Genomic DNA, 27,399 nt, shown 5'->3' with positions numbered 1-27,399 from the left:
TCTGTCATGTATTTACTAATATTAAGCCTAACTAGCAAAAGGTTTTATATATCCGGCAGTGAAAATAGGTAGCCTAATCATGCAACAACATAGACTAGACTGTTCTGAAGATGTTCAAGGAAAGATTTTGTATTTGTCTTTCACCCATTCTCTTCACAATATTAGTAATAATATGTTTGAGTTGTACTTATATTATCTTATCGTCAGCATATGTACTTCAGAGGGTCTTAGCCGGCGAAACAACTTGCCCTACACTTGTGGACAACCAAACACGGAATGTCATAACAGTCTAATAGCAATGTTATAAATCATCATAAAAATACATTTTCCGTAATCAATTGTAATTGGTTTGATTACTATTGTAGGGCTTCCCTTCAAAAATCTCAGGAGCAGGAGGAAAGCGTAGGCCTTAAATAGTGCAGAAATATAAACAACGTGTACAGTGGCCAATGCACCAAAAATATAACTGTTGATGAACACAGTCAAACATGCGCGTGGCTCCATGCATGTGAATTGAAGGCGGGAATAGATAACTGCATGAAAAGACTTAGATAACACGGCTAAAAAACAAACAGCTGACAGAGAAACATGTTTTTGACGTTGACGTTTATTCGCTAAAATGCTTACCCAGATTTTTAAGGGGGTTGATAGCCTTTGATTCGGACGTCCCGGCTCCATTCTTTACGGGCTTCTTGCCGTTGCCCAACATAATGCAATACGTCTGGGTATCCCTTGCTATAACAAGGCGTAGCGAGTTCAGCTTTTCAAGGCCACCTAAAGATTATAGACTGCATCTAGTTCTTGCTAGGACGTGAAGGGATTCGTAACTGAGCAGGCTAGCTAGCTGTCTCCAAGACAGTGTGGCGCCTCATGATTTTATCCCTCGGAGAACAGGAGAAAGGGCTGGACCAGACTGCCTATGGACTTGATGATGTCACAACTGTCCTGGAGGCAAAGAAGCGGATTACACGGACATCAGGTCAGAATCACAATGCTGTTGTATTGCACATTGCAATATACTCTTTTAAATGAACGATAAGGGGAAAAAAAATAACATTATATTTCTCTGTGGACATATTGAGATGATACCAGCTTGCATGAATATCTTTAATTGTAAGACATTTCGGTCCGAAATTGTGTCAATATTCTATTTACAAACCACGCACGAACCACTGGATCGTTCGTATTTAAACAGGGTAACCTACATTTACACTTGTCTGACCAATACGTTTATATATGCAGCATGGTAAAAATTTACTCAAACACAGTGTTACAATATATGATTGTACTGTCAATGCAAATTGTTCCCATCAAGAAACTACTTCACTATTTTACATTGATAAGCGTATTTCTTTAGAAAGGGGCGTGACATAATGATTCTGATGTAGCCGCATTTGGTCATGTGACCCAACACGGAAGTCCACTCTACAACTGGAAGTAGATCGAAGGTCTCCACGACAAACTTTGTTTACTTTAGGTATTAAATTGTTAAATCAGTAACTATACCTCCAACGGCACCATTAACTTTGCATATCTGACTGTTCTCTGAATATTCTTGAAAATCCTGTAATCAAATTTTATTTTAAACAACGTTTTTACAAAATCCTGTCCTGCTGTCATGACTAGAAGGACGGGCTTAACATTACAAATGAAGTAAACTGAGATTCGGAGACACCAGTTTGCAAAGGCAAGTAAACTTCCCTGTACCCAGTCTTGTTGGTGACTCAAAGAATGTAATTCTTGTTTGTTATATTGTGTTTAAACAGAAGCAGACTTGCTTGTTAAATTAGAATACCGTTTGTTGTCATCGAAGTATTGTTACTTTATCAGCTCTTTTCAGTCCTGTCGTTCGTCCTCGTGGGGAATTTAACTTGGCAGAGGACGTCGTAATAGTACGTCGCTGCCCCGGTTGAATGCCACGGGGCTGTGCCATTGAGAGGCGGCCGTTTGCAATGCCAGTTCCAGTCTCAGTTATGGCAGAGTCGATGGATCACCAAAAACGCTTCAAGGCCGCTGTCGATGTAATTCATAACCTTCCCAAAAACGGTAAGCCCCACCTATAGAGAGGTCGCCTGTATCTGTGTAATAGCAATGATATTGTAGAACAGAATAGGCATTGTATAGGCTATAATTAGTTGTTGTCATACCCGTTTTGGTGGTGTTTTGTAAACACAAATCCACTGAGTGCTTAGCTGAAAGCTCATTATCTTAGACCATGATGATTGTCCAGCCAGTGATAATTTACTATTGCACTTTTCCAGGAAGTATAATCAACTACAGAATAACAACAGGATCACTCTTGTAGGTTCCTACCGGCCCTCTTATGAAGTAATGCTGCGGTTCTACAGCCTCTACAAGCAGGCAGTGTGTGGACCCTGCACAGTGTCCCGACCCGGCTTCTGGGACCCAGTAGGTCGCTATAAATGGTGAGTGTGTGTGTTGGTGGGTATTCCATGTGCAGTGCTTGATTTGGGCTGATGAGAGGCGCCAGTACTTAATTTGCTGGTGTTTGTTTAGACTATAAGGCACAAGGCAGTATTGTATAGGGCCAATATACCAAGGCCCAGAGCATCACAAAGGGCCTGGACAGTTCTTAGCACACAGCTCCTTCAAGTATTTTGGCAAAATTGCATGAACCCACGAGAGGCTTTATTGCTATTATAATCCGGTTACCAACACAATTAGAGCAGCAAAAAGTGAGGTAATGTCATACCTGTAGTATGCGGTTTCATATACCACAGATATCAGCCAATCAGTATTCTGGATTCAAAGCACCAGGTTTATAGTTGTTTTTTTGTCAAAAATGCACCAAGATTGGCCAACAATCAGTATTGGATGGTTTAAATGTAGAAAATCTAATAATCGGTATTGAAAGATTGATTTGAAATAACCAGTCATTTGTGACCGATTGCGCTTTTGTCAATTTTTTATTTTTTTATTCATGTGTCATAATGTTTGTTATTATTAGGTTTTGTTCATGAAGTCTAATGCTATTTAATATTTTCTAAATACAAAGCCAGGCATTTCATAATATACAATCACAGAAATAATTTAATTGAATTTTATCATATATCATATGATATCTTATCACATATCATCATTATTCTATTCTTTGTACTAATGTTTGTTATTAGAACATACATTAATTTGCATGATTGAAATCAGAGGCATCATCAGAAGCTACATTTTTATTTATTTCATTCAGGGCACACAGGTACACAAATGACAAAACATGGGGTATCAACATCGGCTGATTGTGTTAAAAGACTCTGTATTGAACAATCATTTTGTTATTAGTGCATCCCTAGTTTATTTCTGTTAAGTTTTTACATTAGCTGTGTTGTTCTCTGTGTTGTCTTGTCATTGCAACTTAATCCCTTTGCCCAGGTCATCACTGAAGATTAGTCCTGAAGGACATACTTGGTTAAATGACAATTCTTAAAGACGAACAGAAACTCAATTGAACAGGTGCCGCTGCTAAGCTCCAGTGGTGCTGTGTGTGTGTGTGTGTGTGTGTGTCTATGTGCAAGTGTGCAAACCTTGGAAATTTAGTATGCAGTAATTTAAGAGGGTAATATGAGCTGATTGTTTAGGCACAACAGTTGCCTCAAGACAAACAAGTTCAGCAAGTATTTTATGACTGTTTTACTTTCTCGCAGTGGGCACATTTACCCATACACAGGCCCCAAGACATGTATACATCTAGAGAAACCTCTCCCATTGTTTCCCATCAGTTCAGTCAGTAGTGGTGGCCCACGTTATTCCCCTGGTTTACATTGCCATTTATTTGGAAAAAAAACAATGATTCTGATAATTTACCCTGTTCAGGTGTCAGTCTCGTCATGTTCATATAACCATGTTCAGAAAGCCAACATTCCAGGCAGTGTTAAGGTGACATAGGCTAAAGTTATAGCGCATCTTTGGGTCGGGGCCCAAACAGGGCTCTGAGTGTATTATGATACTGAGTTATGAGAATACATGAAGAATCACACACTGTTTGGGGGTAATTGGATCACTGGGTGATGGCCAGTTTTCCATTTGGCTAGCCACAAGTTAGCACATAGCTAAGTGAATTAGCATTGTTCACATTATTCCTGACAGTGTGTGGTTTGTATTACTGGGTTGCAGGAACAGTGTCCAAGGATGGTCCAGCATTCTAAGCCATTGCCTCCGGTGCACATGTACTGCTGCTGCGTGGGTTCAAGTCCAACCTACTGCTCATTCAGCTGTAACTCTCTCCTCTATCTTTCACTCCTAAATTGACTAAAAGCATAAATACATGCCTAAAAAAACCAAACACATTTTAGATGGCAGGAAGAATCCGAGGTGTAGTGGATTAAGAGCATGATGTTTTCATTATCAAGCATTCAAACACAATGATACAATTGGACTTAATAATACCATCCACAATTTCTGTTTTGGCTCATAGTGAGCCATCTACAAAAGCTGAAAGGTTACGCAATCACAGTGTTACTGCTAGTATTTTCTTAATTGCACATTGCATACTCTTTTCCTAATTAGTCATTGTTTAACATGTGGTTGTTTCTAACCAAACTGGGTCCATCGTCCCTTGTAGTTACTTCAGTTGGTTTCTTCCATTTGGGTTGGATAAGATTTTACTAATGCAGCAGCTACTCTTCCACATAATACGTGACACAATGTTGACAGGCACGAACGGCTTGATTACTGAGTTCATGAATTTAGAACATGAATGATGGCAAATGACCTGTAATGTCCAAGGGTCCAGCATAATGCGTCTCAGGTGAGCTCAGCCCTGCCCGTGGTGGACGAGTGGATGTTGGAAAGGGTTGCTTTGGGTTGTCTGGCTGTAGCGATTCCTTGTGGTAGGTTGAGTGCCTGTGAGTACAATCTGGGTTATTGACTGAGAAATGCATTCTCCTCCAGTGTACTAATGAAAACGCCTTGGTTGAGTAAAATAGTGGGATTTGAAGCAGAACGGATTGGTGAGAATGTGCTTTGGAGGAAACATGTTTGAATTGTCTACTCTCCTAACACCTGGTGTGGAGTTGTGACCATGCAAGGCCATACTTGTTCTTGCAAAGATTTCAGAAAAACTGTGAGGGGAATTTATTTCAGTAAATGTGTAAATATAGTAGTAGTAATAATAATAATAAAAAAAAATCTAAAACACTGTGGCCTATCTACAATAAGGGAGATGCTATTTCAGTTGGTGCACCAACATTGATATGATAAAGATGTTCGCTCGATTGCTGCTTCGGTGGCGTTTCCATCACACTCCATTTTGTGTCTGCAGGGATGCCTGGAACCGACTAGGCAACATGAACAGTGAGAGTGCCATGGCGGCCTATGTAGAGGAGATGAAGAAAGTGGCCCAAGAGGTAAAGCAGCCTCTCCCTTCTTACACATCCCTAAAATACATACCCCTGCTTCTCTACATTTTCAGTTTGAATCCTAGTGATGACAAGGGGAAAAAATAGATCTTCGTGCCCTTGAACAAGGCACACTTTCTGCTCCTTTAAGATGCTCTGGGTAAGCGCACAAGATAAATGACTAAATGTTCATTCATACCAGGGAGAGCTTTAGGAGCAGCATTCTAAATGAGTGTCCGCAGACAGGTCTGATAGACAGGTTATATCCTGAGGAATTGCATTATATGTTTTACATTTTTTTTTTTTTTTAATTCACAATCAATTCATTTATTTTGATACAAAGACACCAACTTTGCAACATGATAATCACACATTAGTGGTGGGTGTGGTCTGGGTCCTACCAGGAAACAGCAGGTCGCTGTCGACGTCAAAGCAGGCCAGGCTTCCTGTGTGACTCAGCTGGAGTCAAGCCTGGGGTGGGTATACTACATCAATAAATACAGACGATTGATATACTAGGTTACCCTCTACATCAGGGAGGGCAACGGGTGTCAAACTTTTGCCCCAGCATGACTCCAACAATCAACAGTAAACATGCCCTCTCGCACTAATAATTTAGCAACCCCTTCCTTATTAGGGAGGTAGCTTTGATCCATGTTATCATTTTAATTTCTCTACATTGTTTAGGAAGCATACTCAGAATTAATATTCCAGCAAGGCCAGCAAGTTTAAACTAGAAGTTTAGTCTAATATCTGTAGGACAACTTAAAGTAACTCCCTAGGGTTTCGAGATTTCTATTAAATATTATCTGTAAGTAATCAACATACAAACGGGTCATAAATGAAAGGGAAAAACACGAGTGCAGGAACATAATGTAAATACTTCCATACAGGTTTAGTGCATGATATAAGTGCATGATATAAGCAATTAACATCCTATCATGCTTTTTGGCAGGGATAAAAATGCTGAGCAGACCCAGTTGACCTTTTTCTATCAGGATGGTAAGAGGAAAGGATTTATGTGACTTGATAGAGGGTTCATTATTAGGGCACAGATTGCATCAGTCACAAAGCTTTCTCTATTGGGTAGTGTTTAAATAGGAACCGTGAATAAAGTTACATCTGCGTTTAGATCTATGGGACAGACATCAGTAAATAGGGTCCGTTACTGTGGTTGAAAGCCCAGATTTGATGAACACAATATATTAATGCCAAATGTAAGGAAAAACAGCAACTATTTCCAAGGTGACTGAGAATGTCAATGTAGGACGTGATCAGACTGTTGGCAAGAACAGTCTAACGAGAACTAGAAAAGAGAGGGATATTATAGTAGGGTTGCAGTGCATAAACTCCTCATTTCAGAGGTTTTTCTGTCACTCGTCTGTATGTGTAATATAGTTTAGAAACTAGTGAACAAGGGTCTCAAAAGCAGGATGGCTTGGGTGTATACCAGTCATAAACAATGTTGTGAGTAGAAAAAGTTTAACAGTTTAAAAGATGTCCAATCAGATCTGTCAGATCTCTCCAATCAGTGTAATTTGGTTAAATACAAAAGCCCATCAGAAAGCATCCTGGATGGAGAGTTGATCTACAGTGAGGGTGTCAATTCACTGAGGGCCACGTGTTAAGTTTTTTTGTCATTTCCTTTTAATTTGTGTTGACTTTAACCTTAACCAGCGGCCTTTGGGGAACTAGTCTTTCAGCAGGGGGTTCTTATGAACACTTATGACACTTGACTTTCTAATAAAATGCACATGAGGTGTTCTGGTACAGGGGACCAGTAAACACTGCAGAAGCTCAAGTCCTCCATGATGGACTGGTATATATGATCGGGTTCTCATTCATTGATCCTTGATGTGCACTTCTGCTTGACCTGATATGTGAGTACTGACACAAAGCCAACTGGCCATCTGGCAGGGCTTGAGAAATGGCCAAATGGGCTGGTCTGTTTCTAGTCCCAATCTGCCCCTTCTAATGACCAGGTTTAGCTGATCAGTTGCTCTTGGATACATCATATGGCAATGCATTGTTATCCTATGCATTCACATGAAGGGCCTGTATTGAAACCCCAATCTGTTCTTTATGGTTTAATAGCTACAACTATAACAACCTAACGTTCACAAGCTACCATACCAACTCAGTTTAGCCAAAGTACCGGAGGTCCTTCAGGATCACAGAACATGGTGATTCAAAATCCAATGGACATGAGGCTGAATGGATAACAACACGTATGTCCTCCCTGTGTAGGTTATTGACACAATGCCCATGAATGAGAAGACCGCGTCGCTGTTCCACCACTTTGAGCCCCTCTACGTGGTTATTGACGACATGCCCCGGCCACCGACCACGCTGCTAGATCTGAGAGGTCAGTGGAATATGGGACTTTGGGAAACAAGTTTGCCTGAACAGAAACACTGCATGATGTCTGAGCATGCTAAAGCAACAATGTTGCTTGAAAAGGCATTGATTTGTTCATGCTTACTATTGGTGCGGATGTGTGTGTAAATGGTTGTGCGTCTGTGTGATTCTTAAACTTGTTTGTGCATTGTGTGTGTTTATCCATCCACATGCACTTTGTGATGTGTGTGTGTGTGTGTTTGTAGACATTAAGTGCACCGACAAAGCAGCCAGTCTAGTGGAATTTGAACAGAAGACGGGAACCCAAAAAGAACCTGTGCCAGAAGAAGAGCTTGCCATGGACCTGGTGCCTGCCCAAAGAGAAGAGTCTGAGTCTCGACCTATCATGAAAGATGTACCCCTCGCAGACAAGGTGACTGACCCAGAAGAGGTGCCAGGTCGGACACAACTGCAGTCAGACAACTCCGCTGGCGATGGTCAGGGTAAGGGAAAAGCTCACACATAGAGAGTGAATGTGGTCTCAACCTTATATCTGTCCAATGATAGCCTCTGTGAGCACGTGCAGTGCCATTTTGAAGTGTTTCTTTTCTTCGCAATTGATTGAGCCCTCCTGGAGACTATGTTGGACAAGACTTAAATGTATCAAAGCTGGAAGTTCCGCCCGATTGCCTTCATAAAAATGTAAGGAGCCCTAAAATGGTGGGGCCCAAACTCCATCTCTATGGCTCACCTTCTGTTTTTAGGATACTGAACCTTACCAAGCTAGAGGATAACTTAAAGTAAACAATCTCCCAAAATGAACCAATAAATAATGTAGTAACTACTACTACTATATAAAGAAAAAGCCTGTCACATATATAGTTTCCTCAAAATGTTATAAACATTTGAAGAATCACTGAAGCTGGGCGTTTTGTCCAGGTGTTCTTCAATCCTGGATGAGCCCCCACTTATTAAAGCAATGACCCCACCCAAACTTCAAAGCTAATCTTTTATCGATTCTGACCATTCCACAATGGTGAATTATTTATTTGGCTCAGCTGCAAAAGACCAAAGAATGTCAATATAACTCATTAGCACTACGATTCACTGCTTGGAGTTACCTTAGTTAATTATTATTTGGCTTAGCTTCTGTCACCACCCAGGCTTTTTCCTCAGTCAGAAAAAGTCCCCTGAGCCTTTCATCTCTTTTTAACAACAGGAGAATAGACTAGGATGAAGGGGTAGATGGATGAATAGGTTGATGAATAAACAGTCGGACGATTTAAAGGGTGGATAGACTGATGGATGGAAATAGAAATTAAAGCGGTAGAAATAGTGTTAAAGCGGTTTACGGATGAAAGAAGGAGCGGATATTTTAAGGATGATCGGACAGACGGAAGGATTCCTAACCTAACCAATTAAGTATTTTCTGTCCAACACCAGCTCGTTATCTCTTATATGCTCCCTCTTCCACTAGAGCCTGTTCCTGAGCTCATTCCTTCTGATGGCGCAGTGATGCCAGAGGTACTGCTGTTGACCAGTGACTCAGAGAGTGAGATCTTCGTTGACTCTGTGGATTCTGTGGAACTTCTGGAAAATATCCAGGTACAGTGAGACCGGGAAGTGTGCGCGAAATGGGAGTCGAGGGTTCTCTTTTGGAAGTGGATTTAAATATAGGAATTTGTCTGTGGATGTTTCACCAACAGGTGGTTGAGATCCCCAAGTTAAAGTCAAATGGCCTCCATAATGGCCATGAATACTCCGGGTCCTCCTCGTTCCGATCCGATCACATGGAGACGGCGTTCGAGGTGACGCAGGTGGGGTCTGGGAAAGGTGGAGAGGGGGCAGGGAATGCAGGGGGACCACCAATGAGGAGGAGTCGAGAAGCAGGGAGAGACGGGTTGAGGGACCAGAGATGGAGAGAACGTGAGGAAAAAGCTCTTTCTACCTCCAGGTTTTCCCACAAAAATGGCCTCTCCTTTCTTACTCTTTATTTATTTCACTGATCAGAAAAATAACTGGTTATATAGGCATTTTAAGAGTTAATCTCCTTTTCATTTCTCAAGTCCTGTGCTCAACCCTGGAGGACTGTCATCCTGTATGTTTATTATTACAATCCTGTTCTTTAAGAGCTGCCCTCCTGTAGGTTTTCAATCTCCTAAATCCTCTGTGACTCAGAAACCAATACTGCCAGTTTTCGAGATGTCAATTTCTTTGTGGGTGAGCAGAAAATATGTAATCCACACCTCTTTGATTGCAGCCTTTCATTGGGGATACTTGTATGTATTCCACCACGAAAGATTTTTGAAATCTGCCAGATCCCCTCTGAATCAGCCTTTTTTAGATGGAAAACCAGCACAGGTTTAATAAAAACTACTAACGTTTTACCTATGAAATATTGTGCAAAACTAACTACATTTGTTTTCCTTTACACTTACTTTCAGACCCACCCTCTTGCTTAATAGTCACTCGATTGTATGAGGACCATCTAATTTCATAGACCTTTTCGTGCATTTCAGAGGCACATTGCTATGCACATTCCCTCTCCTCACCACCTTCATTACATTTGAACTTTCGGAAAAAAGGAAGCCAGAAGAGGGAGGCGCCAAGAGGTTGGGAAATTTATAACAAGTGTACTTCTAACTCCTGTTTCCCTGGCTAGGAGGTGTTCCTCAGGGGAGCCCCAGGAGGCCGGGGAGAGAGTCCCTGGGGCCAGGGGGAGGGGCAGGTCGAGGAGGGGGAGACGGCTCAGAAGGCGGGGCTGAGAGGCTGCAGGACGTCCAGGTACAGCAGCAGATCCTGCTGGCTCTACGGAGGCTGAGGGAGGACATGCAGAGTGTCATGGAGAGACTAGAGGCAGTGGAGAGGCTAGCTGCATCACAGGTATGTAGAATTTGACGTATCCATGGAGCTGGATAGAGGGCGTGCAGATTGTGCAGTTTTCTTGATACAAGCATTCCACTACATTAGCAACACCTACTGTAATGGGACAATGACTAATAAAAAATTAAGCCATTGGTCTTTTTGTAACGAACAGTAAAGCCAATGGGAAAAGTATCTACAGGAGGCCAGGCTGGCATTTTTTTCTTTAACGTCACAAATTTCATCAAGTGTGTTGAAAACCTTAAATATTCCTACTTTTTTTGAGTGTTTTTTCTCTTTTCTCTTCATCATTGCCATCCACCACCAGGCCCAGAATTTAGACTGGAGGCCTTCATGTCTTCACTGTGCAGCCTCAGCCACCCAATCAGAGGTAAGGTGTGGGTTTTCCAAAACCTTATCAGCTTTCAGCAACTCCCTCATTTTGGTTTGTGCAGCTCCAGTGGTCGTGTCAAAATTAAATCCTGGAAAGCGATCCATAATGGTTATGCTGGATTTATTTCCAGACCTAGGAGAACACTGTACCCTCACCTAAAATCCCAAGTTGAATTGGACTGTCGGAGCTGGACCGAAACAAAAACCTCTACAGTTCATTCCTTTTTTCAATATTGTGCTTTCTAATGTCAGATTTCCTCTACTAATTTTCCTTCTTCTCAGGAGGAGTCATGGTGGCCCTTCCCGGATGTATCAGGACGGACTATGCTGCTTCTGCTGTTTTGGCCCCTTCTGGCCCAAGGCTTAGTGTTTCTAATGCGGAGGGGCCAAAAGAAGTCCCGAATCTCTACCTGAAACTAATGGACCCCATCCCATAACCCCGGTTTAGGAATACATTTAAAGTTTTATTGTTTATTACTATTGGAACCAGTAGCAACATTGATCTATTGTACAGCCAACGATCCATATTTGGCAACTCCTACGGTGACTTGTGTGAAAGTGTGCCTAGGAGACAGCACAATGCTGTGACAACAGGCTATGCATTTCCTTCTCATTTCAAAAGGAAGTTGTGGGCTCAGTCCTATTGGACATTAATGGAAAAATTGCATACAATGCTCAAAACCTTGATGACAAATGAATTGCATGCTGTGCTGACCTTGGTTCCTGTGGTTAAAGGATTAGAGACTGAATTACATTCATGCTACTTTGGAATGTCTTTGACATGGTGATAATAAAGATGGCACGGGGGGGGGGGGTGACTTTGCTACTCTGAATATGGGGCCATGCTCCGCTTTGGTGTCGCTGGTCGCCTTACTAACCAATGGAATGATCAGGATAAATAAGCACTTTTTCCAGATAATTTTTCTGGAAAACGTAAATGAGGCGATTAATTGGAGACCGATGCCCTGGCCAATGTCACTGTGGAAGTTATGGATTATTCTACATAGTCACCAACCATTGAAAGATGTTTCTTTTAAGCTATGAACAAGTTGGTGTAATTATTGACTAAATAAAACATGTAAGAAAATGTAAACTTGGTCTGAAAATTGTCAGAGGATGGACATTTACACCTGAACTTTCCAAAAAGCAAAAGAGGACTCACTGACATGAAGAGAGACGTTCTAACTAGCTCCCAATGCCTAAGAATAACATGGGGGAAAATATCTATTTCTAATGGAAGATAAGTGTTTAAAGACAGAATAAGAGCATCTGTGATTTCAAAACAAATAATTTAATATATTATGTATAATATATACAAGGGTTAACTTAACAAGGCTTTGTACAACTGTTACAAAATTGGTCCACGCACAATCACGCACGTACATACATGCACGGGGCAGACACACACAGGGCAGATGGTGTCATATACGGAGACCTCCATACGTATTGGAAGAGTAAAGTCAGAACTGCTATTTTTGCTGTACACTCAAGGCCTATGAAAATAAATTTAAAAGACCAATATGAGGCAAGAGTAAAGAAAGTCATTTTAAACCCACCAACAAAGAATAACAGCACTTTCAGAGTTCAATCCCCCCATTTCATGCAAGCCTAAATATTGGGACAATTCAACTTAAAGCAAATGAAAGTAGTATAAAAGCTGGAATTTTGTTGTAAATCCCTTGCATGCAATAACAGCAGTGAGTCAGCGACCCACTGACACCACCAAACTTTGAAAGCCATTACTGCTGCCATTTTGAGCTATTGCCCGTTTTGAGGAGTTTCTTCTGTCTCTTCAGCAAGTGAATGCATGTTCAACTTAAATCAGGAGATTGACTTGGCTAGTCTAAAACGTTCGACTTTTTCCCAGATTAACTCCTTGGTTGCGTTGGCAATTCGTTTTGGGTCTTTGTCTTGTTGCTTCGTGAAGCACCGCCCAATTAATCTCGTGGCATTTTTGTGTACATTGTTGAAACGGACAGAAATAAAAGGTGACATTCTGTACTTTTGCCTTACATTCCTCTTTAAATTGTATATTCATAGGCCTTGAGTGTACAGAAAAAATAGCAATTTTGACTTTACTGTCTCAATACTTACGAAGGGCACTGTATAGCTATGGAAGAGACCATGAAGCAGGAAGCTAGGAGGACATTACGGTTGGCAGTACGGTTTGGTTCATCTTCAGCTTCATGTTGTTTTTCAGACCCAGCTTATTACTTCGGTTTATAGTAAATCGGTACAAGGAAGAAACAGGAAAAATATTTAAAAAATTCAAAAAGAAAACCTTAAAACACATAGGTAAGACTCAGGTTTTTTTTTCTTTTTTTGAATCATTTTTCAGAGGAAGACCAAGGTATCTCCAAACCACCACTTCATAAAATGAGAAATACTGTTTCTGTAATGCCAATACCAGCATAGACGCACCTCTTGATTCTGACTGTCCTGCTTTGGCTTCCCAGTTTCCAGATATTTCTATCTTGATATGATTCAATGGCCCCAAAGTTGTCAACAAGTTTGGCATTACTGTAAATAGCTGCCATAGACGCCTTGTTCTTGCAATGGAGGACTGAACAGAGAGTGGCACGGTGGGACGTCACCAGAGGTCAGGGGCCTCCACATGCACAGGCAGATATAATAGGCTTGTGTTAAAACACCCAGGCTTTGCATACACATTTGATATGTAAGATCCACTGGAACATGCGGTATCATATTCAGTTGTCCAAAGAAGCTTTGGCATCGTGGCCCATATAGGTTTAGAGTTCTAGGAGTGCATATACAGTATTTCGCCCTGAAGGATCTGTGTAGTTCCCTGTTGATCCACAGGGGGATTTTGGAAAAGCTTAATAAAGGTCATAGTAAAGGGGACAAAAGTGGTCAGAACTAATCTGGTCTAGGGAGAAGATGCTAAAACACTGCATAGGCTGGTCCTTGAATATCCATTTTCTGTCCATCATGCCGACCTGAACTGGAATACTGGAAAGCGAAAAACAAACCAATACAGTTTTGTACAATATTGAGAAAGGTTGATGCTGTTGAGAGCTTTAAGTGGACAGTGGATGTTCAGGCAGGGATTCAATTCGATCCTGGCTTGAAAGGCAATGTTCCTGTTTTCATCAAGAGCCCATTCATGGTAAATGCTCTATAGGGCGGCTCAGTCGGAAAGTGACTTCAAAAGCCTCTGCCTAGAACTGGATTAAATCCTAGAACTGGATTAAATCCTAGCCGTAGACAATGACCCTAGAACATCCTTGTGTTTGGCATTAAGTGTGAGTGTCAAGGGCAGTACTTTCTAATGGGTATCTACAAAGAATCCTTAACTTTACCCTGCAAGGTTCCCTTGGCAAGGTTAGACCACCACAGTGTGGCGACGCCAGGCTCTCCGCTTGTCCCGGGGCTCCAAGGCTGACCTCCGCATGACAACTGTAGAACTGAAGGAGCGCTGATCTGTCCGTCCAGGGGGAGGGGGTGAGGGTAGAGGGGGGGAGAGTACAGAAGCTGGGGCTAGCGCAGCCACTGACCGTGTACTTCCTTGAACTTTGAAGGGGGCAGCAACACACCCCTGAGGAACTCCCACTGAACTGCTGCGATGGCGGTGCACTCGTGTTGTTGCTCTTATCGCCTCTGCTCCATCGTCCCGTCTCCCGATCCCCCCTTCACCTTCTGCCTTAATCAGATCCAGATTCATCGACTGAGCCCTTGCCCTTCCTGACCTTGTTTTCCTATAGCGCACTGGCAGTGGCTGCTGTTCGGTTTTTTTGGTGTTGGAAGGTTGGATAGGCCCCGGCACTCTGGAGGGGGAAAGCCAGGTGGGGCCGATGGAGCGACCTCGGGGCAGGCCAGGGAGCTTTGAATGCGGGGAGACAGAGGCTTCTACTGGGTGGCTTGGGCTGGTGGTGGTTGGGGAATGGTAGTGTGTGTAGAGGAAGCTGGTGGGACGAGCCTGGGGGGATGCTGCCCCTTCTTTAGTTTTTGTCCATGCACTCCCTCCATTCTTCACCCCCGCCTCTCTCGCCTCTTCCACTCCTCCTTTGGCAGCCTGCTGCTTTGCTTCTATTCTCTTCCTATCTTCCTCTTTTCCCTTTTTCTCAGCATGTTCAGTTACTACAGTTCCGACCCCCTCCTCTTGTTCAGTGGCTCCTCCCCTGTAGTTACTTGCTTTGACTGGCTCGTGCTCAGAGTCCTCGTCTGTGCTGCTGCTCAGCGGGCGGGAGATGGGGCGTTTCTTGCGTTTTCGGGTGACAGCGGAGATGATTGACCGGGAGAGGAAATCCCTAGCGCAGACATCCTTCTTGGAACCCAACGTGGCCTAAAACACAGATTAAAACCTCTTATAGAGTGGGAACACCATACTAAAGCATGTATGAGCTGTGATGTCAATTTATTTAATTGACAGTGTTATGGTTTTGATTCCCTGCACACAAATGTATGCACTCGCTACTGTAAGTCACTCTGAATAAGAGAGGCCGCTGAATAATTTAAATGGAGAATGGAGTATTTTGTGTTATTGTGCGTACCTTATCCTTAGCTGAATCGCTGGTGGTGGAATCTGAATAAAATAAGAGAGGAAAGAAAGGGTCACCAAACGCAAGTAGCTTGGGAGTCTTGACTGGTCCCAGTACACACTCCCTGCACAATATTCATAAAATGCCCCCGAAAAACCGATGGAGATGTCTGTATGTGGATAGGCCTAAAACCAAGGTTACATAAACCGAAGATCAAGACACACAAGCACACACGCTAGAGCTAGTATGATCATCTGAAAATACTTGTTACCGACCATTTATTTAAGGATTGTGCTGCTATCATTAATTTAGATAAGTAATTATGATACGTTTTCTAGTAAACCCATACTAGAAAATAAAAAATTTAGTACATTCGCGAATGTGGGTGGTTGTTAAATAGGATACTTTATGATCAGTATGATCAAGTTGTTGTAGTTTAAGTAAGCAATAAGGGGGTGTGGTATATGGACAATATACCAGAGCTTAAGAGTGGTTCTTAGGCACAACCCATTGTGGAGTGCCTGGACAGTTCTTAGCTGTGGTATGTTGGCAATATATCATAAACCCCTAAGATGCCTTATTGCTCTTTATAATCTGGTTAACAAAGCCATTAGAGCAGTAAAAAGTTGTGTGATGTCATACCTGTTGTATACATCTCAAATACCGCAGCTATCAGCCAATCAACATTCAGGATTAAAACCCTCCATTTTGTGAGGGTAGATAAAAACTGGTAAATATTAATGTAGCACTGAATATATCATATTGCATCAATTCAGGTAATTTATTGTGTTATTGATTTGTACAGATCATTCAGCTCTAACACACATACTGACAGAAACAACATGGAGAACGAGTCCTGCTCCTACCGAAGAGGTTGATCCACAGGCTCAGCTAGGTGCAGTAAGTTCCAGAAAGAGAGAGAAAGTGGGGAAACCATGAGTATACAGTAGGCCCATAGGCAGAAAACAAGCCAAACGTAGGAGAAGAGTAAAGCACAGCCACAGACAGAAAAGGTCTGCATCTTGTTATAGGGAATGTTGCATTAGGGCAACTATATAAAAGATCACAACCCAGAGTTAGAGTTGATTCACATTAGTGATGGATGAGTTGATGGGAACTCTACAATCCCCCTCAATACAATGTAAAGCACATAAGCCCTGATTCATTATATAAGTTCTTAACCTGACTAAAACCAATAAAAATGTATTTGAACAAGCAGACGTTAATGCTGGATAGTAAAAAAGTTAACCATTTACAAAATAAATATCACCCAAACAAATGTATAAAAGCACTCATTCGTAAGAGCTCATTATAGTGTGACAAAGAAAACCCTTTTCCATTGCATGAATTTAACTTGATTATCTCTGGAAGTCTTTTGCTAAAAGCCTCATTCTAAATTGTTCTCTATCCGGCATCGACATCAGCTTATTTTATTGCTGCGATTGCATGTCCCCCTCACCTGAAGCCTCACCTCCAGGCAGCCCTGTTCTCCCGATATTGGAGAGCAGATGGTCGATGTTGGGGACCGGTTGGGTGTCCCTCTTAATGTCTACTGGGGCCTGTGTACAATAACACAGACAGTGAAGTGACAAGGAAATTAGAAAGGGGAAAGAAAGCACAGACATAACAACTGATCTAACTACAAACACACAAGTGTTGAATAAGAGTGTCAGGTAATGTGTTTTCAAGGTCTGAGACAGTAGACCTCCCTTCAAACAACATCAAGAACAATCACCACACAAATGTGTATTTTCTCCCACCCGTGTGTGTGCATTCACTGGCTTTTCTTTCAGTTTTGCTTAATGGGAAGCATTTGAGTACTACATTTTGAATATACAGGCAGGACTACAGACATTTGTAAATATGTAAGTGTTTTACATTTTACACAACCATCCCCAGTGCTGTGTAAATATATTGGCTACCTGCCTGCATCCCGCTGAATCTTTGTCCATACGACTGCTACAAGGTCCATATTTACAGCTAAACATAGTAACTGTAATAAGGACACTTATTACAATAAAAATCATTATTTCTAACCTTGTCAAGGTCTATATTTCCAATTCATTCAGCTATATTTCCCATTCAAACTAATTTCATGTATGTTTTCGTGGAAAACATGGACATTTCTAAGTGACTCCAAACTTTTGAACAGTAGTGAATATATATACTGTAGGTATAAACTGCTTCCCAGGTTATATAACACCTTCCCTAAAGCTCTCTGGTGCTCCCCCAAGGGGATGTGCACCTCACACATTGAAAACCTCTGGCCTAGTTGACAATATTATTATTTCATTTAACAAACAGACATACAGACCGATCAACAGGAAACAGTTCCAGAAAAACCACATTATGAAAATGTTTGTCAAATATATCATTTCTTTCCTTTCCACATACCTTCTCATCCTCACTCAGCTCTCCATCGCTGAAGAACCAGTCGTGCTGAAAGATAAAGGCACGTCATTACATGGTACAAACCACTGGTAGGAAACCTTGTGAATGATGGCCGGGTCAGATTCCCAGCAGACTGCTGAGGAGCCAGATGGGACGGGCCCAGCTTCTTACATGCAGGATGAGCGTTTCAATGATCTTGTAACGGTCTGGCATGTGGGTGACCATGTCAGTCATGTTGTCCTCAGAGGTTCGCACCAGAGTGGGACCGAACACAAGAGCCAGGTTCCTGGGCTCCATCTAGAAAGACAGGAGAGGGGGTGGAGGGAAATGGGAAGGGAGATGTGAGGACAGTTAACAGTGGAAGGCAAAAGGATGCAGACCGGGAGAATAGTAAAAGACATGAAAAGTTAACAGATATTGATGGATGAACCAGCTGAAGAAATGGCCCTTACTGGTAATGCCAGGAGCATCTCCTACCTTGTTCTTATCGGCATGATCCGCCACAGTCTTCAGATGACAGACCAGGAACTTGAGAGTGTGGCGATAGTGGTCTGGAAGATCAAGGATCTGACAGTGGAAGAGTCAGAAGAGAAAGGGATGAGAGAGAGGAGAAAGGGATGAGAGAGAGGGATGAGAGAAAGGGATGAGAGAGAAGAGAAAGGGATGAGAGAGAGAGAGAGAGAGAGAGAAAGAGAGAGAAAGGGATGAGAGAGAGAAAGAGAGAGAAAGGGATGAGAGAGAGAAAGAGCGAGAAAGGGATGAGAGAAAGGGATGAGAGAGAGAGAGAGAGAGAAAGGGATGAGAGAGAGAAAGAGAGAGAAAGGGATGAGAGAGAGAAAGAGAGAGAAAGGGATGAGAGAGAAAGAGAGAGAGAAAGAGAGAGAAAGGGATGAGAGAGAGAAAGAGAGAGAAAAGGATGAGAGAGAAAGAGAGAGAGAGAAAGAGAGAGAAAGAGAGAGAGAAAGAGAGAGAGAGGGATGAGAGAGAGAGAGAGAGAGGGATGAGAGAGAGAGAGAGAGAGGGATGAGAGAGAGAGAGAGAGAGAGAGAGAGAGAGAGAGAGAGAGAGAGAGAGGGGGAGAGAGAAAGGGATGAGAGAGAGAGAGAGAGAGAAAGGGATGAGAGAGAGAGAAAGGGATGAGAGAGAGAGAGAGAGAGAAAGGGATGAGAGAGAGAGAGAGAGAGAGAGAGAAAGGGATGAGAGAGAGAGGGAGGGATGAGAGAGAGAGGGGGAGGGATGAGAGAGAGAGAGAGAGAGAGAGAGAGAGGGATGAGAGCGAGAGAGAGGGATGAGAGAGAGAGAGAGAGAGGGATGAGAGCGAGAGAGAGGGATGAGAGAGAGAGAGAGAGAGGGATGAGAGAGAGAGAAAGAGAGGGATGAGAGAGAGAGAAAGGGATGAGAGAGAGAAAGGGATGAGAGAGAGAAAAAGGGATGAGAGAGAGAGAGAGAGAGAGAGAGAGAAAGGGATGAGAGAGAGAGAGAGGGAGGGATGAGAGAGAGAGAGAGGGAGGGATGAGAGAGAGAAGGTGAAACGTTTGAAGAAAAGAGGGGCAAATTGATAGATAAATGAAGGGAAAGCCCAAATAAACCTCCACACAGATTACCAGTATGTTGTACTATTGTTTGACAGTCAGCCACCTACCAGTTTCTTCATGGTTTTCATCCTATCTCCCGAGTCTTCCAGCCGGTTGGCATCAATGAAGTCATTGTACTTGTCTACAGATAGAGGGTGTAAGTGAGTAGGGGTGAAACATGAACGCACATTTGAGTTTTTACTGACCTTGTTGGGACCCATGAAAGTATTGCTACTCAAAATCCTGACCTCTAACTGAAAGCCCTGTAACTAATCCCATTCTAACCCTAACAAACTAATCCTGGATCCTTTTCCTCAAGGGAGACTGAAATATCACCGCAATGTGTCTGTATTATCACATAGGGTGTTTTTGGTACTCATAAATACAGAAAACCAAACTCTAATTCCTTTTGGACTCACCATCAGTGAACAGGGGTTCGGGGAGCTTTCTGAAGAAAGACTTGAGGAGACTGCTGATCACATTCAGGTCCTGCCATCTCTGTTGACATCAGAAGAACACATGTCTTATAGGTGACCTTCCTTTCCAGCTTTTGTCAATCAGTCAATCTCCCACTACCCTTTCAAATAAATATCAGACAACATCAATAGATTGATGATAATAAATATCTGATTGGTAAATGTGTGTATATCAGTCATACTGACTTCCTGAACTGTTACAACATACAGATTGGGGTACTTTTATTATTGGTTTTATTATTAATGTTTTTACATTTAATTTTGGGGTAGTTTACTTTCGGTAACACATTATAATCCATTGGAAATGTTTGTATGAATTAGTGGGAAGATCTTTGGAGAATCCCTCAGTGACAAAAATGATTTAGGTAGAAAGGACCAAATAGCCTTCAACATAACACACAAACTATAAATGACCTGCACAGCCCCTACCCTCCAGGCATAGGTAAAGAGCATCGAAATCCACTTTGTGCCAACATCTAACTCATTAACCATTTATGTATATATTGTTAACTGTGCATAGATTGTCTTCATGCTTACATTCCTTTATATTGTAGTCCACTCATTTTGTTCTTTTATTGTGATTTTGATGTACCATAAAAAGTTATTTTAAATGAATTTTTTATAGATCCTGTACATAACATGAAGCACTAAAAGAAAGATTAGAACACAAAAATTATGTTTGATGCAACATTCCTTATGACATCACAAACAAGGTAGTTCCGGAAGTTTCACCACATGGCACCTGTTCCTTCACCGGTCATTCTATCCTTTTTAATTATCCTAGACACACAGGTGTTATATCCAGAAATCTCCAAAATGAATTCTTTGTATGTTGGCGACCTCCACCAAAATGTTAGCGAGGCAGACCTTAATGGGATGTTTAGTGAGGCCGGACCCATCTTTTCCATCCGTGTCTGCAGGGATCGGATCACACGCTGCTCCCTGGGCTATGCCTACGGCAACTATTATCAGCCGGCCCATGCAGAGCGTGCCCTGCTCATGTTCAGCGACCACACACTTGCAGGAAGATATCTGCGCATCATGAGGTCGGACCCTGACCCTGTCCGGAGGAAGAGTGGAGTGGGAAAACTCTTCATCAAGAACCTGAACAAAAAGACCATTGGAAATAAGAACCTGTACGAGACCTTCTCAGTTTTTGGAGACATTTACTCTCGCAAGGTGGTTTATGACGAGAATGGTGAATCCAAGGGCTATGGATACATCCAGTATGAGACCCAGGCCTCCGCCGATAGAGCCACTGAGAAACTTAATGGGATGCTGCTGGATGATGAAAAAGTATCCATCACAAGATTCAAATCTCGCAAAGAACGAGAGGATGAACTTGGAGCCAAGGCCAGAGAGTTCAACAACGTGTTTGTAAAGAACTTTGACACTGACATGAATGACAAGAAGCTGACTGAGCTATTCGAGGAATATGGTCCGATCGTGAGCGCCAAGGTTATGACGGACGACAGCGGGAAGTCCAAGGGGTTCGGATTCATTTGCTTCCAGAGACATGAGGATGCACTGAAAGCCATATACGAAATGAACAGGAAGGAAGTAAACGGGAGGCTGATCTATGTAGGTCGTGCTCAGAAAAAAGCAGAACGCCAGGCAGTGCTGAAGGACAAATTTGGCCAGATGAAGACTGAAACCAAGGCTGGATACAGAGGAATCAACCTCTTTGTAAAGAACCTGGATGAAGCTTATGATGGTTACCATTTAAAAAAGGCGTTCTCTCCATTTGGAAAGGTCATCAGCGCCAAGGTGATGATGGAGGGTGGCCGTCACAAAGGTTTTGGCTTCGTTTCCCTCTCCTCCACCGAGGAGGCCAACAGGGCCTTGACAGAGATGAATGGCCGTATCTTGGGAACCAAGGCGCTATACGTGGCTCCGGCTCAGACAAAGGCACAGCGCCAAGAATACCTGGCCAACCAGCACAAGCACTGGATGGTGAGTGTCATGGCCATGGCTAAATCTATTATCAACCAGCCATCCATTCCATAGCTCATACAGGAAATAATATTTTGTAACATTTTATGAAACAATATATATATATATTTTTTTTTTAAACATTCCACAGCTGAATGCTGCCGACTTCTACTCCAGCAACAAAGGGGTTCAGGGGAATCCCAGCCATTACAGGGAGACCCGCGTGTCTGGCATGCTTCCCGCTCAGTGGATGGCCACCCAAGACCAGGGCCAGCAATCACCTGCCGCCACTGCCGACACAGACACGAGCGTGCCTCTGCAAAAGTAGGTTTGGTGGAGTGAAATGTGCCTTAAAAATATACAGTTGCACTGTGAAGTGCACAAGCAAGTAGTATCGTCCTTTTTTAAATGTGATTACCCGATCACTGCTGTATTGTCTATTTGAATTATTTATTATATCTGCACCTCTTTTCAGGGATAAAACATATGCAGCTGGCGACAGCAAAACTAACCAAATGCTGACCACGACAGTCCATATTCAAGTCCAAGAGCCAAACAAGGCAAAAGCAGGAAGAATCTGTGCCAAACGCTAGATTCTAAAGGAACAGGGTCCTGGAAACCGTTTTGACCACTGACCTTTTTTTCTTTTTTAATATGGACCCAAATAATGATTTCCACTGCAATTTTGTATAGATAAGGATAACTTAGAGCTAAATATTTTAAGTACCAATATAGATTAAAAATGGAAAAATTTGAAGATGAAAACTTTCTTTAAATACAGTGTTGCTGTCATATCCTCAATCTTACTACCTACTTTTGCTCTCTGCCATTTGTTTCTCTCCTTTTCAATCTTTAACTCTATTCTCTCACAATTCAAAAAAATTACTGCATTTCAAATTTATATCTCTGATGACAGTATTATTTGAAGAAGGAAAACCCAAACAAATGTATTAATTTTCCTTTGGTGATGTACATTAATGTGAAAACGTAAATACACCCCTGGAGAGTAATTGGTGTGGCAGTGTGGCAGGGCGCATAATCCTGCTGAAAGAGGCCACTGCTATCAGGGAATACCATTGCCATGACCCTCTGTCGGTTCAGACCAGACGGGATAGCCTTCGTTACCTTCCTGCATCGATGAGCCTTGGGCACCCAACACCCCATTGCCGGTTTGTGGTTTGTCCCTCCTGTCTGTCCCTCCACTGTCGATAGATACTCAGCACTGCTGACTGGGAGCACCATACAAAGCCTTGTTGTTTCAGAGATACTCTGACCCAGTCATCTGGCCATAACAATTTGGCCTCATTTGTTCAGATCTTCTGTCCATTTCCCCTACATCCAACACGGTGACTATGAGAACTGATTGTTCGCTTACCATCTAATCTACCCAGACCTTGACGTGTGTCCTTGTTAGGAGATGATCAGTGTTATTCATTTCACCTGTGAGTTGTCATAATGTTTTGGAATTATCAGTTGTATATATAAATGCATTTACAACACAGTTACTGTCCCCCACACAGGTACAAACAAGTTTATGTACGCGCGCACACACACCCACGCACGCACACGCACCTCCTCTGTGACGTTGATCTCCAGACCCTTGTTGAGCTGCTCCTGAAGGCTGGATACCATGGCGTTGTTTCCCGGGACCCTGTAAACACCAGTGTACTCCAGACCCAAGCTCTCCACCAGCCCACAGCACAACTCCACGATCAGAGGGACAAACTGGGGGGGACAGAAAGAGATTCAGATGGAGCGCACCAGGGAAAAAATGAGAAAAGTGTCGGAAAGTGAAAATGTGTGAACTGTGCTGGTAGAACGTCAGGCAAACCTTGTTGTTGACGGCAGGTTGACAGTCCTCTAGTCGTACTCCAAACACCTTGGGGCCGGTCTTCTTGGCCTTCTTCATGATGTTGATACCCCATGTGGCCTTGCTCTCATCTAGGACAGAAAGACAGATGGAGGGATGCATAGAGAGAAAGAGAGAGACCAAGAAACAGCCAAGTTACAAAGCTGTCCTTTAGAGGTACAGCAAACCTCTGAGAGAAATGCATTGGTTTGGCACAGTCTTAACCAATCACACATTTGAAAAAATACATGGAGTAAAACAAGAAACCAGGCAAGCCAATAAAATGTGGTCATCATGGCTGCCCTCTCGAGAATCAAACCCAGGACGCCCACATGAAAGGCATTGTCGTTAACCACTACGCCACCGATCTGCACACATGCTGGGCAGAACAGACAAAAATAACATTGGAAGTGACATTAAACATAAAATGTACAGACAAGATTGTTAACTATATTAACTTATATTTCAATGATAGCTTTTATTTTGAAAAAGAAAATCTGAGTTAGCACTGTTAGCATAATATCCTGCTGCTAGAAGAACGGTAATGAATCACTAACGATAACTTACTTTTTTGGCAAGTGAAAAGACTGAAGAATCCTGTAGACAGCGAAGTCTTTGTCTATCCTGAACAAATCCTAATTTCCACCAGAACCATTTATTTCAGGCTTCCTCTTACGTAAAACAATTTCTGTCCTGAATCTCAGGCATCATGCGTTTTGACTGTTACGGGAGGCGAATGTGGGACCTGTTGTTCTGGAGCCCGCGTCTCCAACCACTATGCTATTTAACAAGGGGTAGTCAGTCAGTGAGTCAGGCACTCACTCAGTAAGACAATTTCGTCTTCTTAGCCGGTTCCGCTTATGCAGTCCGGCAAAAACAGTGTTTCTCATTGGACAATTACTGGCAGTCCCTCCCCTGTTTTGGTCCTACTTCTGTTAGGAGCCTAGTGAACACTGATAAGGTACATCTGTGCCCTGCTTGTGTATAAAACTGTGCTATATGTGCCCATCACCTTTGCTGGAGGAGCGGTTCATGGAAGTGTTGTCTGTCTTGGCCAGTAGGAAGGGTGGCATCATGCGATGGGCCCTGGGAGAAGCGTCTGGCTTATTCCCTGTTGGACTGGATGGAGAGAAAGGAAAGGAATTCAGTGTGTAAATGATTAGTAAAGCAAGTGTGGTTAGCGGTGTTTAGCATACAATGTTCAGTGTTTCCCCTACATTAACTTATAATCATGGTGCTTACCTTTGTTTCCTGTAGTCATTGAGCTTCTTGTTGATGAGCGCTTGTCTGGAGAAACCCAGCTCCTGACAAACACACACACAGTTATTGATGTTGGCATACAAACTAAGAAGCTATCGGCCTAGTTTTGAGTTAACCAAAAACTTTGTTTTTATTGGTTTCAGTTGTCCACTTGATGCCAGAGGCCTTTGGCAAAGAATGGTGGTTGGATATCCACAGAACAAAGTTAAATGAAATAGAAGTAATACCCCATCTTTCTGAGGCCCTGAACAATTAACACTGTAGTGTTGTCATTTCACCAGTTTTTGTCATTTAGCAGACCTAAAGTAGTGGCGGTGTATATGTTCATACTGGCCCCATTGCAAGAAATAAACCGACAACCCAGGTATTGCCGGCACTGTGCTCTACCTGAGCTGCCTGTCATCAGCTGGACCTCTGTTCCCACTCACCTCGTTGTCCGTTTTGCTGTTCTCCCGGATGACTCTGATCCAGCCCAGCATATCGTCCCTGTCCTCTGCCTGCAGGAGGTACTCGCAGAAGTCCTGGGTGGTTAGCCGCAGAGAGTGCTTGCGCTTGGTTTCGCTGTAGGCGATATCAATCAGGCAGCCTCGGATGCTGATAGGCGGGTGTTCATCTTCCCCATGGCCCGGGCCAGCACCTGCCCCATGGAGGACCGCCTCCCGCTTGTCTTTATAGAGGAAGAGGCGGTGCGACCGTAGCACAGAGAAGACGCGCTTCCACGGACGCATGCCGCCGCCCACCTTCTGTGGTTGGAGAGTGAGAGAAATAGTGAAAAACAGACACAAAAATAGAGATGGAAAAATAGGTGAAAAGAAAGACGAAAAAACAGAGACAGAAAGAAAAAGAATGAGAGAGAGAGTAAGTGCGTGAAAGTGTTAAACACAATATTATTTCTATTGATTTCATGCATCTGTATGTTAGCTTTGCATTACATGTTGGATTTCTCATGCCAAGAAAGCCTTTTAAATTCAGAGAACGTGAGTGGAATTATGATAAAGTACATGCTTATATCTTCTCCTGTTACCTTGCCCTTCTCTGTGAGAATCTGCTTGTAGTGGAGCCAGCCCTCCTTGCGTACGTCACTGAAGGTGATGGTTCCCAGCTCTGAGGTGGAGTGACGCTTTGTCCGCGCCTCCTCTGCCACACGCAGACTCTCTAGAGACTAGAGCGCACAGGCGAGACCCCCGCACAATCACAATTAAAAGCCACTCAGATAAAGTTGTGCAGAGATATGATTGATCTGATTGGTACAAAGATAACATGAAAAAGATCACATAAGATACAGCAAAGACATGACACCCACCCCATCAGTGAAGAAGCTCTTCACCCTTTTCGGTAGTCTCCTGTAGGAAGGCATTTGACATTATGTGTGAATGACGGCATCACAAAAACACAAGACGTTCTCATATCTTCCGACCTTTCCGACCTCGACTGAGTGAACGACCTTCAGGCAACAAGTGGCCAAACTCACGAGAAGACACGGCTTTCCTCCCGAAAGGTGTTGAGACCCTCGTCACATGACTTGGAGCGCTCGGTGGTAATGGCCAGCAGGTAGGAAGAGCGGCGGCCTTTGATGCTGCCTACGGTAACATCAGGGAAGAGGTGTGATGAGACAGAACAGTGGGGAGGGAGATGACACTCATGTACAAAGAAAACAGTGAAGTGAAAGAGCTCTAAATGGAAGGGCATTTTGGACATCTGCATTCAGTAGTCAGACGCCGTCGCTACACATTTTGTCTGCCGCATAATGATTTGTGGCCAAACTCCAAACAGTTGCAATGTAAATTGGAGATTCGAACGGCCAATTGAGCTTGGTCCATAACTTTACTCGGTTTTGCTTCCGCTTTGTTCCTGGACAGTTGGCAGTTGGAAAGCGTTTTGCAACAGATGATACACATTTCTATTTTAAAATGGAACTGAACTAATGAAATCACGGAACACTAGAGCCGAAATCTGTTCTCGGTGTGGCAGTAGAAGGGAAAATACGTGTGCATGTCATTATCCCAGCGACATTTCCCCAAGATTTTAAAACGTGGCGAGCAATGGGCGACACTCACTGCAGTCCCGGGAGCGGAGCTTGACAAGGGGGGAGGTGGTGAGGACGACAGGGGAGTCAGTGGTGGCAATAGAGGGGAGGGCACAGGACACGGACGGCACTGGAGGGCACGGGGCACCAGAGGAGGACACCACAGAGCAGGCGGGCACGTGACAGGCGCCCAGGTCAGCACTAGGGCTGATGGCGTCGTCTGTGAGGGGTCAGGGGTTAGAGGTCAGAGGTTAAGGGTCAACAAGGCAAAGAGACCACATAGAAATAGAATGATGCATATTTCTATGGGAGAGGAAAAGGGGTTCTAGTGAGTTATACAAACACTCTGTACAAGCACACTGTAGGTAGTTTTGTGGACATTTTTCTGTGGACACAGACATTGTTATTTACAAGAGGACTCTCCAACCCTGTTCAGTTGATAAGCTCAA

General features: G+C 43.0%; 4 protein-coding genes across 20 annotated transcripts in view; 2 read left to right on the top strand and 2 right to left on the bottom strand.

Annotated features, from left to right (window-relative positions):
* Window positions 1-895, bottom strand: part of plcd3b (phospholipase C, delta 3b) — a 33,827-nt gene extending 32,932 nt beyond the window's left edge. For 2 of the 3 annotated variants that reach the window (XM_020046498.2, XM_020046499.2), the window contains exon 1: window positions 628-732. Coding sequence is in view for 1 of the 3 variants with exons in the window: in XM_010904271.3 (XP_010902573.1) it covers window positions 628-709 (82 nt within the window). In the remaining 2 variants the exon portion in view is untranslated. Of the gene's footprint in view, window positions 1-627 lie in introns of all 3 variants that reach the window. The other variant, XM_010904271.3, reaches the window with a different exon arrangement.
* acbd4 (acyl-CoA binding domain containing 4) lies at window positions 891-12,013 on the top strand. Of its 5 annotated transcripts, none has more exons than XM_020046501.3 (12): window positions 891-979; window positions 1,627-2,046; window positions 2,306-2,426; window positions 5,276-5,360; window positions 5,756-5,827; window positions 7,599-7,716; window positions 7,955-8,191; window positions 9,166-9,293; window positions 9,395-9,614; window positions 10,351-10,571; window positions 10,879-10,941; window positions 11,226-12,013. In XM_020046501.3, exons 2-12 carry the CDS (start codon window positions 1,914-1,916, stop codon window positions 11,355-11,357), a joined length of 1,530 nt encoding a protein of 509 aa, XP_019902060.1. In that variant the 5' UTR covers window positions 891-979; window positions 1,627-1,913; the 3' UTR covers window positions 11,358-12,013. The 5 variants fall into 5 exon arrangements, with proteins under 5 accessions (XP_019902060.1, XP_019902059.1, XP_019902061.1 ...); XM_020046500.3 differs by lacking the exon at window positions 891-979 and adding an exon at window positions 1,045-1,477; XM_020046503.3 differs by lacking the exon at window positions 891-979 and having other exon boundaries at window positions 1,966-2,046; window positions 2,262-2,426.
* Window positions 12,014-12,215: 202 nt separating this feature from the next.
* The window catches only part of LOC106024287 (rho GTPase-activating protein 23), a 66,986-nt gene continuing 51,802 nt past the window's right edge, over window positions 12,216-27,399 (bottom strand). For 7 of the 11 annotated variants that reach the window (XM_029119998.2, XM_029119997.2, XM_029119999.2 and 4 more), the window contains exons 8-24: window positions 26,982-27,170; window positions 26,396-26,504; window positions 26,228-26,267; window positions 25,949-26,086; window positions 25,353-25,667; window positions 24,907-24,968; window positions 24,677-24,783; window positions 23,647-23,756; window positions 23,388-23,540; window positions 19,827-19,905; window positions 19,476-19,549; window positions 18,311-18,400; window positions 18,005-18,130; window positions 17,837-17,881; window positions 16,902-17,001; window positions 15,455-15,486; window positions 12,216-15,246 (exon numbers count right to left, since the gene is read on the bottom strand). In XM_029119998.2, the coding sequence (XP_028975831.2) occupies window positions 14,287-15,246; window positions 15,455-15,486; window positions 16,902-17,001; window positions 17,837-17,881; window positions 18,005-18,130; window positions 18,311-18,400; window positions 19,476-19,549; window positions 19,827-19,905; window positions 23,388-23,540; window positions 23,647-23,756; window positions 24,677-24,783; window positions 24,907-24,968; window positions 25,353-25,667; window positions 25,949-26,086; window positions 26,228-26,267; window positions 26,396-26,504; window positions 26,982-27,170 (2,729 nt within the window). In that variant the 3' untranslated portion in view covers window positions 12,216-14,286. Of the gene's footprint in view, window positions 15,247-15,454; window positions 15,487-16,308; window positions 16,334-16,901; window positions 17,002-17,836; window positions 17,882-18,004; window positions 18,131-18,310; window positions 18,401-19,475; window positions 19,550-19,826; window positions 19,906-23,387; window positions 23,541-23,646; window positions 23,757-24,676; window positions 24,784-24,906; window positions 24,969-25,352; window positions 25,668-25,948; window positions 26,087-26,227; window positions 26,268-26,395; window positions 26,505-26,981; window positions 27,171-27,399 lie in introns of all 11 variants that reach the window. The other 4 variants (XM_029120001.2, XM_029120000.2, XM_029119993.2 and 1 more) reach the window with 4 other exon arrangements.
* On the top strand, window positions 20,700-22,481 carry LOC114839351 (polyadenylate-binding protein 1-like). The gene is made up of 2 exons (XM_029120002.2): window positions 20,700-21,836; window positions 21,967-22,481. The coding sequence occupies exons 1-2, from the start codon at window positions 20,700-20,702 to the stop codon at window positions 22,141-22,143; spliced, it is 1,314 nt and encodes a 437-aa protein (XP_028975835.2). The 3' UTR covers window positions 22,144-22,481.

This window comes from Esox lucius, chromosome 5, assembly GCF_011004845.1.
Source record: "Esox lucius isolate fEsoLuc1 chromosome 5, fEsoLuc1.pri, whole genome shotgun sequence".
In the NCBI taxonomy this organism is placed as follows: domain Eukaryota; kingdom Metazoa; phylum Chordata; class Actinopteri; order Esociformes; family Esocidae; genus Esox; species Esox lucius.
Note: the sequence above shows the minus strand (reverse complement) of the source record. Positions and strands in the feature narration are given on the sequence as shown.